Source organism: Trichechus manatus, unplaced genomic scaffold (genome assembly GCF_000243295.1).
Source record: "Trichechus manatus latirostris isolate Lorelei unplaced genomic scaffold, TriManLat1.0 scaffold00007, whole genome shotgun sequence".
NCBI classification, from domain to species: domain Eukaryota; kingdom Metazoa; phylum Chordata; class Mammalia; order Sirenia; family Trichechidae; genus Trichechus; species Trichechus manatus.
The window spans coordinates 26,335,422-26,351,192 of NW_004443943.1; the positions used below are offsets into that span (position 1 = coordinate 26,335,422).

At 45.2% G+C, this 15,771-nt stretch overlaps 1 protein-coding gene across 2 annotated transcripts; it reads right to left on the reverse strand.

The window, feature by feature from the left end:
• Positions 1–866: 866 nt before the first annotated feature.
• SLC25A28 (solute carrier family 25 member 28) lies at positions 867–10,916 on the reverse strand. Of its 2 annotated transcripts, none has more exons than XM_004370020.1 (4): positions 10,504–10,916; positions 4,258–4,486; positions 3,080–3,136; positions 867–1,720 (listed from the first exon to the last, which is right to left on the reverse strand). In XM_004370020.1, exons 1-4 carry the CDS (start codon positions 10,792–10,794, stop codon positions 1,203–1,205), a joined length of 1,095 nt encoding a protein of 364 aa, XP_004370077.1. In that variant the 5' UTR covers positions 10,795–10,916; the 3' UTR covers positions 867–1,202. The 2 variants fall into 2 exon arrangements, with proteins under 2 accessions (XP_004370077.1, XP_023596486.1); XM_023740718.1 differs by lacking the exon at positions 10,504–10,916 and adding an exon at positions 10,186–10,471 and having other exon boundaries at positions 871–1,720; positions 4,258–9,760.
• Between the last annotated feature and the right edge of the window lie 4,855 nt (positions 10,917–15,771).

The following is a 15,771-nucleotide window of genomic DNA, read 5'->3' on the forward strand; positions in this document are numbered from 1 at the left end:
ACTTCTGGAGTCAAAAGATCTGGGCTCGGCAAAGTTTATTAATGGTAACTACGGGCGGGTGGGAGTGAGGGGAAAAGAGGGACTCACTGCTTAGGGGAGACTGAGCTTCTGATAAGGTGATGGGAAAATTTGGAAATGGATGATGGTCATGGTTGAACGACATGATAAACCTAACTAATGTCACTGAATTATACATGAGAAGAAGGTTGAAAAGGTAAATGATTTATTACCACAATTAAAAAAAACAAGGTCTGGGTTGGGGTCCCAGTTCTGCCATTTACTGTGAGATCTTAGGCAAGTCACAGCCTCTCTGAACTTCCTCGCTTGTAAAACAGACACCTGTACTGTTTACTTCCTAATTTTGTGAGAACCAAGTGAGACCATGTCCATTATTTTGTAAAAGCCTTAAAATCAAAGAGCAGGCATTTTATTATTATTTACGACATATTCTTCAGGACTTGCAGCTTCACTGAATAATATTAGTTTTGCAACTACATTGGAAAACAAAGTTCCTATGCGGAAACTTTTACTGCTGCTGCAGGCAGAGCTGAGAATTAAGAGCAGAAAGATCTTCTAACTTCTGTTCTGCACCACTGCCGTAGAGAAGAGGCAATGGTGGGATCAAAGGCACCCGCTTAGCTAGGATCTGTCAAAGGCCCATTGTTCCTGCCATCAGGGAGAGTCCTTGGAACCCACCACTTAAACAAGGGGAATAGGGTCCCCAAAGCCTTAAATCACCATCAAAATCAGCCAAAATAAAAACTACACATACTCAGTAACATTCGCCTTTGGGTCTCTTGATTAAAGCAGAATCAAGAACAGCTGACAACATTTCACTTCCCCTTTGGCAAGACAAACCAAATGAAACCATTTAACTTAAAGGCTTTTTATTAGGAACCAGGGGAATGAGCTGCTTATCCCTCTATAACAGTCTACAGCAGGTCACCAGGCCCGGGCTGGAGAGAGACTGTCAAAGGTGCTGCGGTGTGCTTTGCTGCACTTGCTTAGGGCCTGGAAGGAAAGGTGGCAGCAATGAAGGTTGGCAGGAACTGGTGTGAGCCAAAACACCAACAGCCTGGGGAGAGCCCTGTACCTTTCTTCCAACTCCACTCAAGGCCAGTGCATGCCAAGAGACAGAGAATGTGCTGGAGTGGCAGGGCGTAGCAGTGTTGTCTGAACCCCTGGCTTCATTCAGGGCTGCTTCACTTGCCTGCTCTCCACTCTTCTTGCCGTTTAGTGATCAGGTATTTGAAGAACTCATACACAGACCATGCAATGGCCGTAGAGGGGATCTGGTAAATTACTCTAGCCTGCACTCCTCGGAAGTAGGCGGTCACTCCGCCTACTTGATACACCGTCCTGAAGGCACTAGCCATGCCTGTGATGTGTCCCGTAATGTTTGAGTTCAAAGCCAGGGATTCCTGGGTGTTGAGCAGTGTCTTGCAAACGTCCAGTGGGGTTGTGGCAGCAGCAGCTACAGCTCCCGCGCAGGCTCCGGAGAGGACGTGGGAGCTGGGGTTGTACCGTCTCTGGGGGTTAAAGTGCTCCTGCAGGAATTCATAGGTCATGAAGTGGATGGCTTGGAAGGGAACGTTCATGGTTAGCTGGGTGGTATAGCTGCGGTAAAAGGCTCCAGCCCCTTCATTCTGCCACACTGCCCGTACACAGTCTGTTACTCGGTGGTATGGAGAGTTGTACATCTGCATTCTCTGCTTGACCACTGGAGGTGCCATCAGCAAGGAGGAAGGAAACAGCAATAGCAACCAATTGGTGAGAGAGCGTCCAGATTCAGAGTCCCGAGTCAGCAGATCAGCCAATGGAATGGAAAGAGAAAAAAGAAAATATGAGTGAGTTGCCAGTCAACCTGGTGAGTTAAGGTTTCCCTTTTTTGAGGGGCGGGGTAGGCAGAAGGTTGATAAAGAGCTAAAAAATAGTGGACCCACTTCTAGCAGGATTTCTTTAAAACTAGCCAATTAATGCATAGAAGATATCTATCGTTTAGATTCCAGAGTGTTCCTTGAAATAAGTACCTACTATTATTTTACCCTTTCATACTTCCTAAGAAATGTCTCAGTGGCAGTTAACATATTAATAAGCATATAACCTTAACAAGCCAAATCCTTGGGTACTAAGAGTACCTAACTTTTAAGCATGGTTAGCCTCTCAGAGAAGAGAAAGGAGAAGTGCTATCACAAACAAAATAAGACTCTTAGCCAAAAAAGAGTTTGGCTTTAGTTTCCAAACATCTCCCACTCCGTCAAGATGATAATATGGCCCGAGCTTAGCTCTGGCCCTTTCCACCCCACGGCCTTGTCCAGGCAGGTAAAGAAGTGGAATGTAAGGAACATGGCAACTATGCTATGCTCCCCATATTTGTGGATTTGTTGGGGTACCTCATTCTCTAGACTCCTCCAACTGGAAAGTCAAGATCCAGGCAGAAATGCAGTGACAGAGCTCTAAAATGAATTTTCCCTTTTATCCCTATCTCAACTATATTCATTCCAATAAAAAAGGCAATGTTCTAAAACCCCAAAATCCATCTTCACGTCTTTGAAGGAAAATGAAATAATCCTGCTGAACTTTCAGAAGAGATCAAATCCACTATAAAGGAGACTTCCAAGAAGGCCCAGGAACAGGCCAAGGAGAGCCTTATCTTTCTCCAGGGAAGCCTCAAAGATGAAAAAAAAACCAAAAAACCTGCTGCCTTCAAGTTGATTCTGACTCATAGCGATCCTATAGGACAGAGTAGAACTGCCCCACAGGGTTTCCAAGGAGTGACTGGTGGATTTGAACTGCCGACCTTTTGGTTAGTAGCAGAGCTCTTAACCACTGCGCCGCCAGGGCTCCAAAGATGAATCAAATCCCAATGAATATGCCTTCTAAAAAACAAGGGACTCCTCCTAAGGACCAATAACATGGAGGGAACGCCCTCTAGTGGTAAAACAAAGTAACATGGGCAGGATTTCCCATCAAAATGAATGGGGATCTCCCTAGCTTTTTTCTGTAAATGAGAAATAAAGGAAAAGCTCAGAGACACAAATGCAGCTGCGTATGGAGGGAAAGGCTGAGTAATCATTACCTTCTGCTGGATTCATGGCTGCATCGTGAAGTAATGTTGCCACACACCCAGCTGCACCTGCAAATGAGAAAACAACTGCCACATGTGAGGCCAGGAGAGGGTGACTGATTCACTGAGGCCCCAGAGGGGACGGGAGTGGCTGTGCTAAGCCACAGCAGAGAGGGAATGTCAAGAGCCAGTCCAACATGGAAACCCACTGGTCCTAAACTCCTTTTCCAAGAAATGAAGCTATTTGTTCCCACCAAGTAAGGTCACCAATGTACATTCCATATCTATAATAGGAAGGCCAGGAAGAGTCAAAGGAAACAGCCCAGATTTTATCAATAAAGATGGTACTGAGAACAAATGCAGTTCATGCCCCAGAGAGGAAGCGGATACAGAGCTGCCAGGGGATGCCAGCACATCAACTGCCCCCAGCGTGGGCGTGCTAATGTAAAGGAGGGAGAACCTGAGGGTCAGGTGGTCAGATCTCCAACAAAGACTCTCACCTTCCCTGTACTCCTGTCTCCAAATCCTAACATCTGTCCACCTAGACTTTTCCTTTAGTTCCCAAACTACTCTATCCCTCATTTTCTCCACATTCAAATTTGGTTTCCAGACAATCCTGAAAGCCCTGGGCTGCTCTCTCTTCCCTTTCTTCCACACAACCTTGAACCCTCTGGCTTCTCCGTACAGAAGTCCCTTGTCCCCACCCCCATTCACTTGTTGAGGCCTTCTCATGTCCTCAGTGACACAAGCTGCCTCTGGTTCAGTTGGGATCCTGAAAAGGTGAGGCGAAGAGCTGGGGCTCCATGAGTGTCTTCCTTGGGTGGCTGGCTGGGTCCCCTCAGATCCTGCCCTGAGGAGCAGGATACCACCCGGCTATCAAGGAATATACAGCGAGGGTAGTTCAGTGTGTCTCCACATTACCAGGGCATTAGAAGTTGATGCCAAGGAGAAGATCAGAGCAAAGAGACGAGCTGGTAGGTAAGGGAGGATACTGCAACCCTTTGTTGAGATGCCCCAAAAGAGGGGTGGGGTTGAAGCAGCCCATTGCCTGAGAACATCAGGTTTGGAGGTCCCTTCCCTAAAATCTGGCCTACCCCAGCCCAAAGCTTGCTGAGACTGGAAAACATTGACAGCAGCAAAAGCTCAAAGAGTTGGGAAAGTGGGGGAACCAGCACAGGAAGGCTCAATACCATTGGCAATATGGCTATTGCCCCCAGGGTGGATTACATCACTCAATGTCTTTTTTAACTTTTCGTAGCAGGCAAAATAGAGGGCATGGGCAGGCCCCGCGCCTGTTGCTGTGACATTCAGCCCCCGCATGGGCCTCCACAGGCCCTCCGTTCTTATAATCCTCCAGAGGGCCTCCAACACATTGCGATAGCGAGCAGCTGGGTCAGGCTGTAGGCTCTGCATCCGGGTCTGAAATTACAGCAAGAAGAGCAATGTCAGTGATGCTAATTTCTTGCCCAACCTCAACACTTAGGATTTGAGCATTGGGCAGACCTCAGAGCTTGTACATGGAACCATGCAGGAGTGATACTTGGCATCCAGTTTTAGTTCTTTCCAAATCTACGGCCAATCTTTCCAAAGCTTGGACCTTTCTTTTTCTAGTTTTTTCTAGTTATTTAGTGACCCTAAGGGTGGAACACCACTACTCTTCTGAGAATATCACCATTTAGTTGGTATCCTTGAACTCCAAAATGATTCAGCCCCAGCAGCAAACATCAAGCATGTGTTTCAGGAGAAGTTGCTTTTGTCTTTAATAAACACAGGTTAGGAGTTCTTTACAAATAGATTCTAAACTCAGAATATATACTGATTGTCTACAGCATACATTGTGCTTTATTTCTGAAGACTGATCCTTGGCCTGCTTCCTGACCACATACTACACTGACTAATGAGATGATGGCTCATCCTTTGATACTTTTTTAGACCATCTGGCATTGGCAGTTGGGTTTGCAAGTTAGGATCTTGGCAGAAGTAGCACTCCTAATAGATGCCGCTCTAGCGTACTAGGAAAGAAAATTTCCCCTGAAACTATGAAGCTGGGAGTGTCTAGCTGGAAACCAACCTAGTCTCTAAAACTGAAGGGACTTCCAGATTTCTAATCTTAGCTGACCAAATTTAAAAATCGCCGCTAGCAAATACAACCAATCTTAATAAACACAATCTCTGGAATCTGGAGGATTCAATCATTTGAACAAGTATGTGGTAGATACATTGTAATGAAGTTTCTAGACAAAGTTTGTTGTAATTTGGGAAATTGAAGACCTCTGTCTATTGATCCATTTCAAGGTTAAAAGTAGCACAGAGACAAACGGTTAATATAAAATCAATGTCCAGTGCCTAGCACAGAGTAGGCAATCAAAATTTGTTTGCTGAATGAATGAATGAATTTTTTGTTACACAGATGTGTCTGCATCAGTTTAAAGAGGAACAAGTAGAGCCATTAGTGAGTGAGCCAATATGGGCAATTGATGACCACCTACAGCTTAAATACTTCATCTCAATCATTGGATTCAGTCTGGATTTTGAAATTTGAATCTTCCTGGTGGCCAGCTGGAATCCAAGAGTAATGCCTTTTCTCAAGAGCATGGGAGAAAAGAAACTAACTAGATTAACGGGTCTTGGTTAGCCGCAAGCAATCCACATTCCTGAGAGTTATTTTCTCCTGCTACCAACAAAGAACTGGAAGCTTAGAAGGTAAATTACTGGAGGTTGAATCAGAAATGCACAGGATAACTTACCACAGTTTTACACATTCTTTTCCATTTCTCAAAACAAACCCCATAGATTTCCAATAAAGATTTCCAATAAAGGGTGTACTTACTGATCTTTCCCATTACCCAGGGGGTATAAAATCCATCACAGGAGTTGTTCAGAGAGACTACTGGTCTTTGCTCGATATGGCTACTAATAAACTGGGCCTGATGGGTTAAGAAGTGTGTGCTTCCATAGGTTTGCTCAAAATTTGGGGCAGGGGGTACCTCCTCAGAAATTCCATTGCTCCGTTGAGTCAAAGGCATATTGAGGCAACCAGTGTTGAAAGGTCTGGCCCTAGAGGTCTGGAACCCTTTGCCCTCAAGAGAAAAATGGACTGTGGGTAAGTTACTTTGAACGTTGTACACACTTACCTACATCTAACAACAATTCCAACTCAATGAAAATACACTCTTATGGAGAGGACCCGGGCATAAGCTATACCAAAAATAAAAATAAATATGGCTCCCCAAATTTTTGGGCCAATTAATCTACGTTTCGCAGAAAGCTGAAATCACTAAGTAAGAATTTATGAATAACCTTGAAGAGTTCAATATAAACCACTGCGTGGCTTTGGAGAAAAGCCAAACTGACTAATTGGAGGTAAGTGGTATGGTAAAAGACAAGCCACATTTGAGTAAGAAAACTTGAGTTTGAGCCCCGATTTTGCTAAATGTGTGGCCTTACATATGTTACTTAACCTCTCTGAGCTTTAATGTTGTCATCTGTAACATGAGGTTAAGAATGGCTGGCTCAAAGGGCTGTTGTGGGGATTAAAAGAGATAGTGCATGTAAAAGTCATTGGTAACTTATAAGGCGCTATAAATACAAGGCTTTGTATTGTATTAAAATATGATTCTCGGAGGTATTAGTTCCTATGTTAGAATTCACAGACCATGGCGGCACTGTCTCTTTATAAGTCATTTCACAAATACACACATGCAACTAACTGGTCCGTAACCAATAACAAATGAGGTTTAATTACATACAGTGAAACCTGTGAGAGCTGGAACTTGATGGGACTGCTTTGTTTTTCCGGGTCTTGCAAGTTTTCTGCCTTTGACAGGGTGCAGTCTTACAACTTTTCTATCACCTTCTATTAGAGGAAAATATTTGAGTTTTCCTTCTCTGTCAGGTTTCCACCTTACACAAGTTCCGGCTTTTGCAAGTTTTACTGTATTTTTTGTTTTCATGTTAAAGTTTCTCTGTGGTGGTAATAGTTTACATGATCAGCTATTAATGTGAAGGTCATGTGGTCAGGGACAAGCTCTATTATAAAATTCTGTGCCTTGCTCGGCTCTTGAAATCTGCTTTTAGGAGGCTGTATGGAGACTTGGGAGTCAGACAGACTGGGCTCAAATCATGACTCTGTCACTTAAACTATGTGACCTTGGGCAACTTACTTAACTGCTCTCTAAGCCTCCTTTCCTTCATCTGTAAAATAATGAAAATGGTGTCCACCATTTCAAGGATTAAATGAATAATTTATATAAGGAACTTCAGGCAGTGCTTGGCACACAAGAACAACTGCCTTTTATTGAATACTTATTATTATTAGATGCAAGAAAAGCAAAGCCAATGTTTCCGTTTCCTAACCTTCACTGGTATATAGATAACCATTTACATTTGGAGTTTGGAAAAGACTTACCTCCCTCTGTTCTCTCCCTCTTTCACTTATTATGTAAATAGATATTTGCTTCCCCATTACAGGGCTAAGCAGCAGCACCTTGGTGACAGGTGGGTACTTAGCCAGCTGATTTTGAGAAGAGTTCTGACTGCTTTGGGTTGCAGAACCTTGTCCCTATAGATAAAGTCTGGAGCTTGCCTCTGAGGCCCAGAAAACAAAACTGGGATTTATCTGGGCTCTCAAACCTCCTATTATGACCCTGGAAATAGCCAGCTGAGTAACTAGGGCCTACCAAGGCTATGCTGACTTCCCATGGTCCTTCACAAGGATATTTTAAGTCAACTTGACCCTGATGAGTGTCTAGGGGTGCACAGACTTGCATGCTAAGAGGCAATGCCTGCTTTCATTTGCAAACTCTGCTGTGGATGCCCTGTAGGCTCCACCATGGATACCTGCCTCCAGTCCTGGGGTAGGGTCCGGATCCTCTCCCTCTCCACCATCCATTTACAGTGAAAGAGGAAGAAGAGCTGCCCGGGGACTAGTGAACCGGGAAGCCCCTTCTGAAGGTAGGGATTTGAACTTCACTTTCATGTCTGTACAACAGTATTTAACATACTGACACTAAATCCTATTGGTATAACCTAGTTCTTCCTTACAGTTAATCAAATCCTAGCATTAATGGCAAATGAAAATAATTCTTCTAAAATAAGCTTTTGTGTTTTTGAAGACTTTTGAGCATTCTTCTTCCAGATCAAATAATTATTTCTTTAACGTAGGTAGGGCTTTGAGGCATGACTATAACGTAGCATGACAAATTTTTTCAAAAACAAAAATTCCACAGTTTATATAAATGAATAAGAACCGTTCTCAGAACTGTTCTAACCTGAGGTGGCTAAAATCGACATATTCTAGCAATGCTGCAGTTATTCAAAACATTTCTAGAACTCCTTTCAGAAGTGTTCCCCCAGTGGGTTTACAGGCCTCCGGAGTAAATCAGTCTTCTTGTTTTCCGGTTCCACCTTATCTTTAACCCCAAGCACTAGTTCCTATTTTCATCCCACCTTATTTACCAGATTTGATTCTGAATGGTCTCAGTTACTAAAAAAAAATCAATTCCATCTTATCACAGGAAAAAGATTTCTCCCTTTAAAGATACACACCCAAATGTTCTAGAGACATTTCTAACAGAGGAATTTATAAAATGCTAATAGCAACATCATGATGTAAATATATGGAATAAGAGTAGGAATAAGACAGCCTCCCAAGGTAACTACAGGAAAGGAAGCAACACTTAGATTAATAAATTGTAGTGATATGTATAAGTCAGTCATATTATTACACTGTATTTTTCAAGCCATTAAATAACTTTCATTGCTTTCCCTGATCTGTTTTTCATTTGATACCCATCCTGAAACATAGCACCTTAGACCCTGCACTGTACTCACAGTCTAAGTACAGTGAGACTACTTTGCAATTAACTTTTGGATATACAGCATTATTAATTCAGTCATTCAACCCTGAGTCTATTACATAAACATCTGAATCTTTTTTACTGGTACTTATTCATTTTACATTTCAATATTAACAGAGCATTAACCATTCTCTTACTTATCTCTCATGGATGTTACTGTTTATTTCTATTTCTCCCAATTGACAAGGACATTTAAAATTCTAATGCCCATTTTGGTCAAGTGCATTTACCGCATTGTCGATGGCCCTTGTTAGGAGTTACCTTACAATAAGCTAGAATACTCCTGCTAACTCATTCACAAAGCTTAATGAGCACTTTCTCCCTTTCCTCATCCACATTATGAATGAAAACGTGAACCAGTACTGGAACCAGGGGGAAGAAGAGATCTACTTTGCATTTCCCAAGCTGATACTCTCCTCCTTTTGAACAGGTAACATTTGTCAAGTTTAAGGAGGAAACTTGCATCACAGAGCATTCCAGGATAATCTGACTATTACCCTTAACATGTAAACGAGACGCCAATCTCAGTCACATTATTTCAACAGTTCCCTCATGTTTACTTCTCATTCAGTTTAATCCTCACTTTTAGTGGTTTGTACCTTTGCTAATACACAAGAATGAGAACCGTAAAGAACACGAACCTGTCCTCCTCTTCACCCAGCTTTTTTCAGAAGGACCTGACTTCTGTATCCATTAAGCAGCGTGCTTGGTTCTGAATGGAATTAGTTTCATACAAATGGTACCCTCACGTTGATCCCATTCCACTGTCTTGGCATTTACTTCTACTTTCCAACACTCTCCCTCCTCTTCTAGGCAACTTTTCCTTTTTTGTCGCCTTTAGGTGGTCAAAGAAATACAGTATCAGTTCCATCTCTCGTTTGGGGGTCAATATGCTCCCTGCAAATACACAGTCCTAATCCCAGTTTAGTTTTCATGTTCAGGAAATAGGTGGAGTATCATGTTCGCCCAGCAGAGAAACTGAAACCTTTTCCTGAATATGGTCTTTTCCACATGATTTCCAGTCTGGAACTCTGAACTCAAACACAGGGATTTCCAGTCACTCGTGGTTTAAAGTTTAATATGAAAATACCAGATCTAGCTGAGAGAGCTCAGATTCAGGTTCCTGCCTCGTTACTTTAAGGGAAGACACAAGAAGCTGGTAAAAGCACTCGCCCAGAGAACATCTCAAGCCACTAAGAGTTTATTCAAGGTCTGATTCACGCCAGGTGGCTTTACCTTAATCGAGTTGGTAGCACTTACCTGCGTTTCGGGAGACCCCATCCCACCCTATTCCTGGTTAGTCCCAGCTGGGTTCCAGGGCTTTGGCTGACAGATTTTCGATCCAGGGTCCCGATTCGGATCTCACTGTCGGTTAGAAATGGGTCCTGGTTTCTGACTGGGATCGACTCCCAGCCGGGACCTTGCTTGCATGGCGTACCGGTTCGAATCATGTGGTAATAGCAGAAGCCAGGAAGATACCCATGTCAGCTCCGGCACCCAGCCGGGATCCTGGCTCCGCACAGGACCCAGGGGTCGGGTCAGCCCCAGGTCGGGTTCGGAGCCCGGTCCAGGTCTCACCTTGACGCAGTCGATGGGGTACATCACGCAGTGCTCCAGGATCCCTGCCACGGCGCCTGCCACCATGTGCGTGGTGACAGTGGCTCCAGCAGGCAGCGCCTCGTAGTCTGGATCGGAGTCTGGATCCTGCCGTACCGGGGGCTTGCAGGCCCCGGGCTCCCCGCTGCCGGCCCCCCGGCCCACGCCCCGCTGCAGCCACCCGTCTAGCAGCGCCGACTCCCCGGGGCTCCGCCCCGGCCCAGCCGCCGGCCCCCCCGCCACACCGCCGGCACCCCGCCCCTCCAACTCCATTCACCCGGGCCAGCTGCGGCGCCCACCCCCGTCGCCGCTGCCGCTGCCGCCGCCCTCCGGCCCGGACCCGTCCGCCTCAGGCGCGGCCCAGAAAGTCCGGGGCCTCCGGCTCCCGCTTGGCCTCCGTGGCCACGCCCCCCAACCAACCATTGGTGCAGCCTCTAAGTTAGCCCCACCCCTTTTCCTACGTAAGAAAAATTTGTCCGAAATATTAGTGAAGTTGCCTGTCATTCCTCCGCCCGGAGGCGTTGCTACGCCTTAGATCCCGCCTCTTCCTCTTTGATCTTGCAAGCTTCTTGTTTATTGGCCACTGATTGGCCGATATCTAAGATTAGCCCACCTCCGACTTTTTTTGGAGGGGTTGGGGGGGCGGGAGGAACTTAAGGCTGAACTTTGATAGGCTAAACCATTCTGGATACTTTGACCACGGCCATTGGCCCGGCACTACGTCGGTATCCGATTGGCTACAGTGAGAGAGCGGGCCGTCAAGGAGCGAGAGAGGCCGGTTTGGGGCACCTTATCGGCGCCAGTGGAGCTGCGGGAGGAGCTGGCGGGATCGCCTGTGTGGCGGTGGCAGGCCTTCAAGGTCAAACCACACACGGATGCTGTGAGAACCTGCGCTCGAGCGCCGGTCCCAAATCCCAAGACGGCCGCTCGCAGTCGGGCGTCCAGGGCCTCGAGAGCTCTGTTACCGCGGGATCTCGTGGTCGGCGTGAGGCGGAGCCGGCCTGGGACGGGCATCCCCTGGCGCGGCCCGCGGGCCAGTCCAGGAAGCTGTTGCGACATGCTGGCAGAGGCCGCCTCGCCACCAGGGAGGCCCCCGGCGGCCCGTTACAGACTCAAGTCGTGCCTGGCGTGTTGGCCTTTCAGGCCGCGGGCGGACTCCTTGAGGACTCGGTGCTTCTCAGCCCGAGCGCCCGGCACTGGGCCTTGCACCCGAAGTCGCTCAGTAAATCCCGCAGTTGTTGAATGAATGAGTTCTCCCGGTCCCCGGCTGTTGCTGGGCCCTGTGCCAAGCTGAGAGCTGGAGGCGGGGAAGGGAGATGTCGAAATGGGGCGGGACGATTCAGAGATGACAGGTGGAGGCCGGGCTGGAGGCAGCATCCCACACACAGCAGGGAAAGTATGGCAACTGGTGAAGCGCGAACGTACAGCTTGTCCTGCGTCTGAAACATCAGCATCTTGTCCCTGAGCTGACTCTCTGACAATCCCTACTGCCTGGTGATGATTGCCTTTAGCGATAAGACCGCTCTCCCTCCCGGTTGGGTCGACTGGAGTCTGATAGGGGCGCTCACTGCCTTAAGAACAATGCCAGCAATTCTTAGCTTCAGGACCACCTCCCAGGCGGTGACGTTGCACTGGGGCCCCGCACTGCACACAGACGTTCGAGCAACGCTCAAGCTGCAGCTTCGGGCGAGTCTCACTCTACTGGAGCGTGATTGCGCAAGTCTCCCGTTTCCAGCTCTGCCGTTACTACCTAATTTACCGAACTGATGATGCAATTCTGAACTTTCCCATCTATTTATATATTTTCCTTAGTAAGAAAGAAAATAGGAAAAACTAATAATCAGAGGCCCAGAGAAAGGCCAAGCTTTATGGAGAAAAAGGAAATCTCTTTCTCACCTGTTGTCTTCCTCTTCAGTAGTGGTTATTAACCTCTGGGTCGTGACCTTTTGGAAGATAATGAAGCTACAAATCCTCTTCTCCCTCATCCTCCCTGCACACACAAAATTTTGCATGTAATTTCTGAGTTGGCAGAGCCCCGGAAGGTGACTCGTGGACACCCTAGGGGTCCATTAACCTCACGTTAAGAACCTCCCTCCACAGCATGTTCAGTCTTCCCTCTCCTCTAGCTCATTTCCCTTGAGAAATGATCAGATCTCACAAAAAGAAACCCATTCAGTCCTGCTAAAGTACATTCCCTTTACTGCCAAGCTACTCCAGTAATAACCTATAGCTGCCATGTCCTTTTCCCCTCCTTAACCACGTTTTTTTACTCCTTTATTCAGCGGTCACAAATGACCTTTCCAAATCTAAAGGTTTTTTTCTTATTCACTTTTTTAAAATGGAGATTTCACACTTGTCTCTGTTGACCCATCCCTCATTGAAAGTTTGCTAGCTTCAGGAAGCACTGTATTCTAGTCTACCTTTTAGGCCTCTCAGTCTCCTACTCTTCTGTAGCCACTGAGGTGGAACATTCCTGAAGGTTTAATGCCTGTTCTTATTCATCTTTATTACCTTGGAGAACTTTGCCATTCCAAATGTTTTCCTTATTGGAGCCGCATGTGTGTCTCTCTGATTGCATACATTTTAACTGAAATTTCCATATGAACATTCATTCATTCATTCGGTAAATATTTCTTGAGTACCAAGTCTTTGCCTGACACAGTACTAGAAGCTAGGGAAAAGAGGACAGACAGAGCCCGTGCTTTCATGGAACGTGCTTTTTAATGGGGGCTGGGGCGGGGGGTAAGACAAAACAAGAAAAACATCAGATAGCTCTAGGGGCTATGCTGATCATTGAAATAGGGCAGTGTGATAAAGTGTGACTGGATGGCTATATTTGTTCAGGGAAGACCTCTCTGAGGAGATGACACTCTATGACAGGAGCCAGTCATGACAGATGCAGAGAAGAGTATTCCAGCAGAAAAAAAAGTAAGTACAACAACCCTAAGATGGAACAAAAGTCGGTGTATTAAAGAACAGAAAGAAGGCCAGTGTGGCTGGAGCATGGTGAGTGAGGGGGAAGTGATACAAGATGAGATTGGAGAGATGAGATTTCTGACTCAGCATGTCCATTTCAAACTCCGCCTTTCCACTCCCCACCCCAACCAATTTCTCCAATATTTTCCTTTTCTACAAAAGTCTTCACTGTTTGCTCAATCAACCAGACTCTAAAGCTGAGTCTTCCTTGACTACCCTCTCTTCCAAATCTCAGTATATGTCATTAATTATTATTCTAAAGTGTTTCTTTTGTCCATTCTTCCCTTTTCCTTTCCATTGATATTATCCTTTTCAGAACTTGATCATTTTACATCTATATTATTATAATAACCCCTTGAAAGGCCTCCCTATCTCCAGTTTCCCCTGGCTTCGCTAGTAGTTTGGTTCCCTTCCTTCCAGGCACATGGTAGTATTGTTCTTCCCACCTCCTTGAAGTTAGATTAGGCATGACCATGGAACTTGATTTGACCAATGAAATCTGAGAGAAGCATGAGAGAGTCACATGTTCACTTCCCCTGCTCCAGTGACTAATGATGTTTAAATGGGGGAGGCTTCATCACCCTAGGGCCTTAGGCGAGGGTGGTATGAAGCCAAGTTCCCTACTTGCCTCTCCTTTTCTCCCAAATAGACTTGCAGCATGAGTGAGAAATAAACCTTTGTTGTTTTAAGACATGGAGGCTTTAGGTTTATTTCATACCACAGCAAAATCTAGCCCAGTGTTAGTCAAAATTTAATGTATATATTAATCACCTGAATAACTTGTTAAAGTACAGATTCTGATTCTCTAAATCTGGGTTGGGGCATGAGATTCTGCATTTCTGACAAGCTTCCAGGTGATGGTGATGCTGCTGTACCCTGGATCACACTTTGAGTAGCAACAACCCAAGCCATACTATCTGACACTCCCCTCAACGCACACACACTATCCTGCATCTCATCAGCACTTAAATCTTCTTTAAAAAAAACTAACAAACACCATTCTTGTTGACACTCTATAAATCCTCAATAGCTTCCTGCACCTACAACTCCTCATCAGGATCTGTAGTCTTATTTTCTTATATTCACAGGATTGTTTCCCTCATTCTCCCTTTACCTCTTGTCATTTTCTTTTCCACAACTTTCTTCATTCTTGTGGCAGAGACCACAGCTAATTGTCTAAATATCAAGTCTCACTTCCTTTGGTAATTGAAACCCCGAGTTTTAGCTTGGGCACATGGCTTCTTAGTTAAAGTCTGTATTTTCTCCAGCTTTCCTTGCAGCTAGTGTTGGCTGTGTGACTAATTTCTAGCTGCTGGGCTATGAGTTGAAGTGATGTGTGAAACTCTGGTTGTTTCTCTAAAAAGAAAGGATCTGTCCTCCTCTTCCTTGTTTTCTCCCTTCTCATCAGCTAGAATATAGACCCAGAAGATGTCAACCACTTTTGGCAATGAGGACAAGGGGTCTCCCTTACCAGTGGTAGAGCAAAAGATAGAAGAAATCTCCATCCTTAATGCTTTATCACCTCTGGAGTACTCATGCTTAGGCTGGTACTTGAGTGAGCTTGTGTAAGCTACAGCTGTTAATCTGAACCTTTGTTACAGCCAAGTGAATTTATATTCCACCCAACACATCCTGTTCCCTAACATGACTTTCTCCCTTTTTACTTACCAGAATTCTCACTCTTGAAGGTCCAGCACACGTCGCACAGTACTCCCTCCAACTCACCTTACCATCTTTCCCTGAACTGCTGTCATACATTACCTGACATGAGGTATGAGTGTAGTAGCCACACATGAAAATATGACTGATTTCTTTACAGCCACTTAAAAAGAAACTGGTTCCTTAATTATGAAGAATAGACCATAAGTGCTGTAGAAATTCAGAGACAGAGGCAATCAATGAAAACTGGAGGGATGAGGAATTATTATATAATTTTAGTAGTTTTCAAATTCGATAATGTGTACAGGAAGACTTTCCAAGGAATATGTGAGGAACAAGGAGTTTCAAGGGAATCAATTTCTGTTCATCTTCTGCATCTGTTCTTTCCTAAAGCTCATCTTCCTGAGAAAGAAGTTGAGACAGTTCTCCTTTCTCATCTTCCCTTTCTCAACCTCTCCAACCACCTTACAAAAGAAAGGTGTCCCTTCACCCATCTTTTATCTATTGCCCTGGTGCATAAAAACCACCAGTTTGGCCAACAGTCCTGGTATTAGCAAGATATAGCTGTAAACTTTCCTATCTTTCCTGACTTACACATATTTCTGTTAAGGGTAA

Bases quoted from the DNA above. Each gene is read 5' to 3' on its own strand.
- SLC25A28 (XM_004370020.1), bottom strand. From the start codon at position 10,794: ATGGAGTTGGAGGGGCGGGGTGCCGGCGGTGTGGCGGGGGGGCCGGCG. The intron at 4,487-10,503 runs GTGAGACCTGGA...CTGTAATTTCAG, and splicing joins ACCCCATCGACTGCGTCAAG to ACCCGGATGCAGAGCCTACA. The intron at 3,137-4,257 runs GTATTGAGCCTT...TCTCATTTGCAG, and splicing joins CAATAGCCATATTGCCAATG to GTGCAGCTGGGTGTGTGGCA.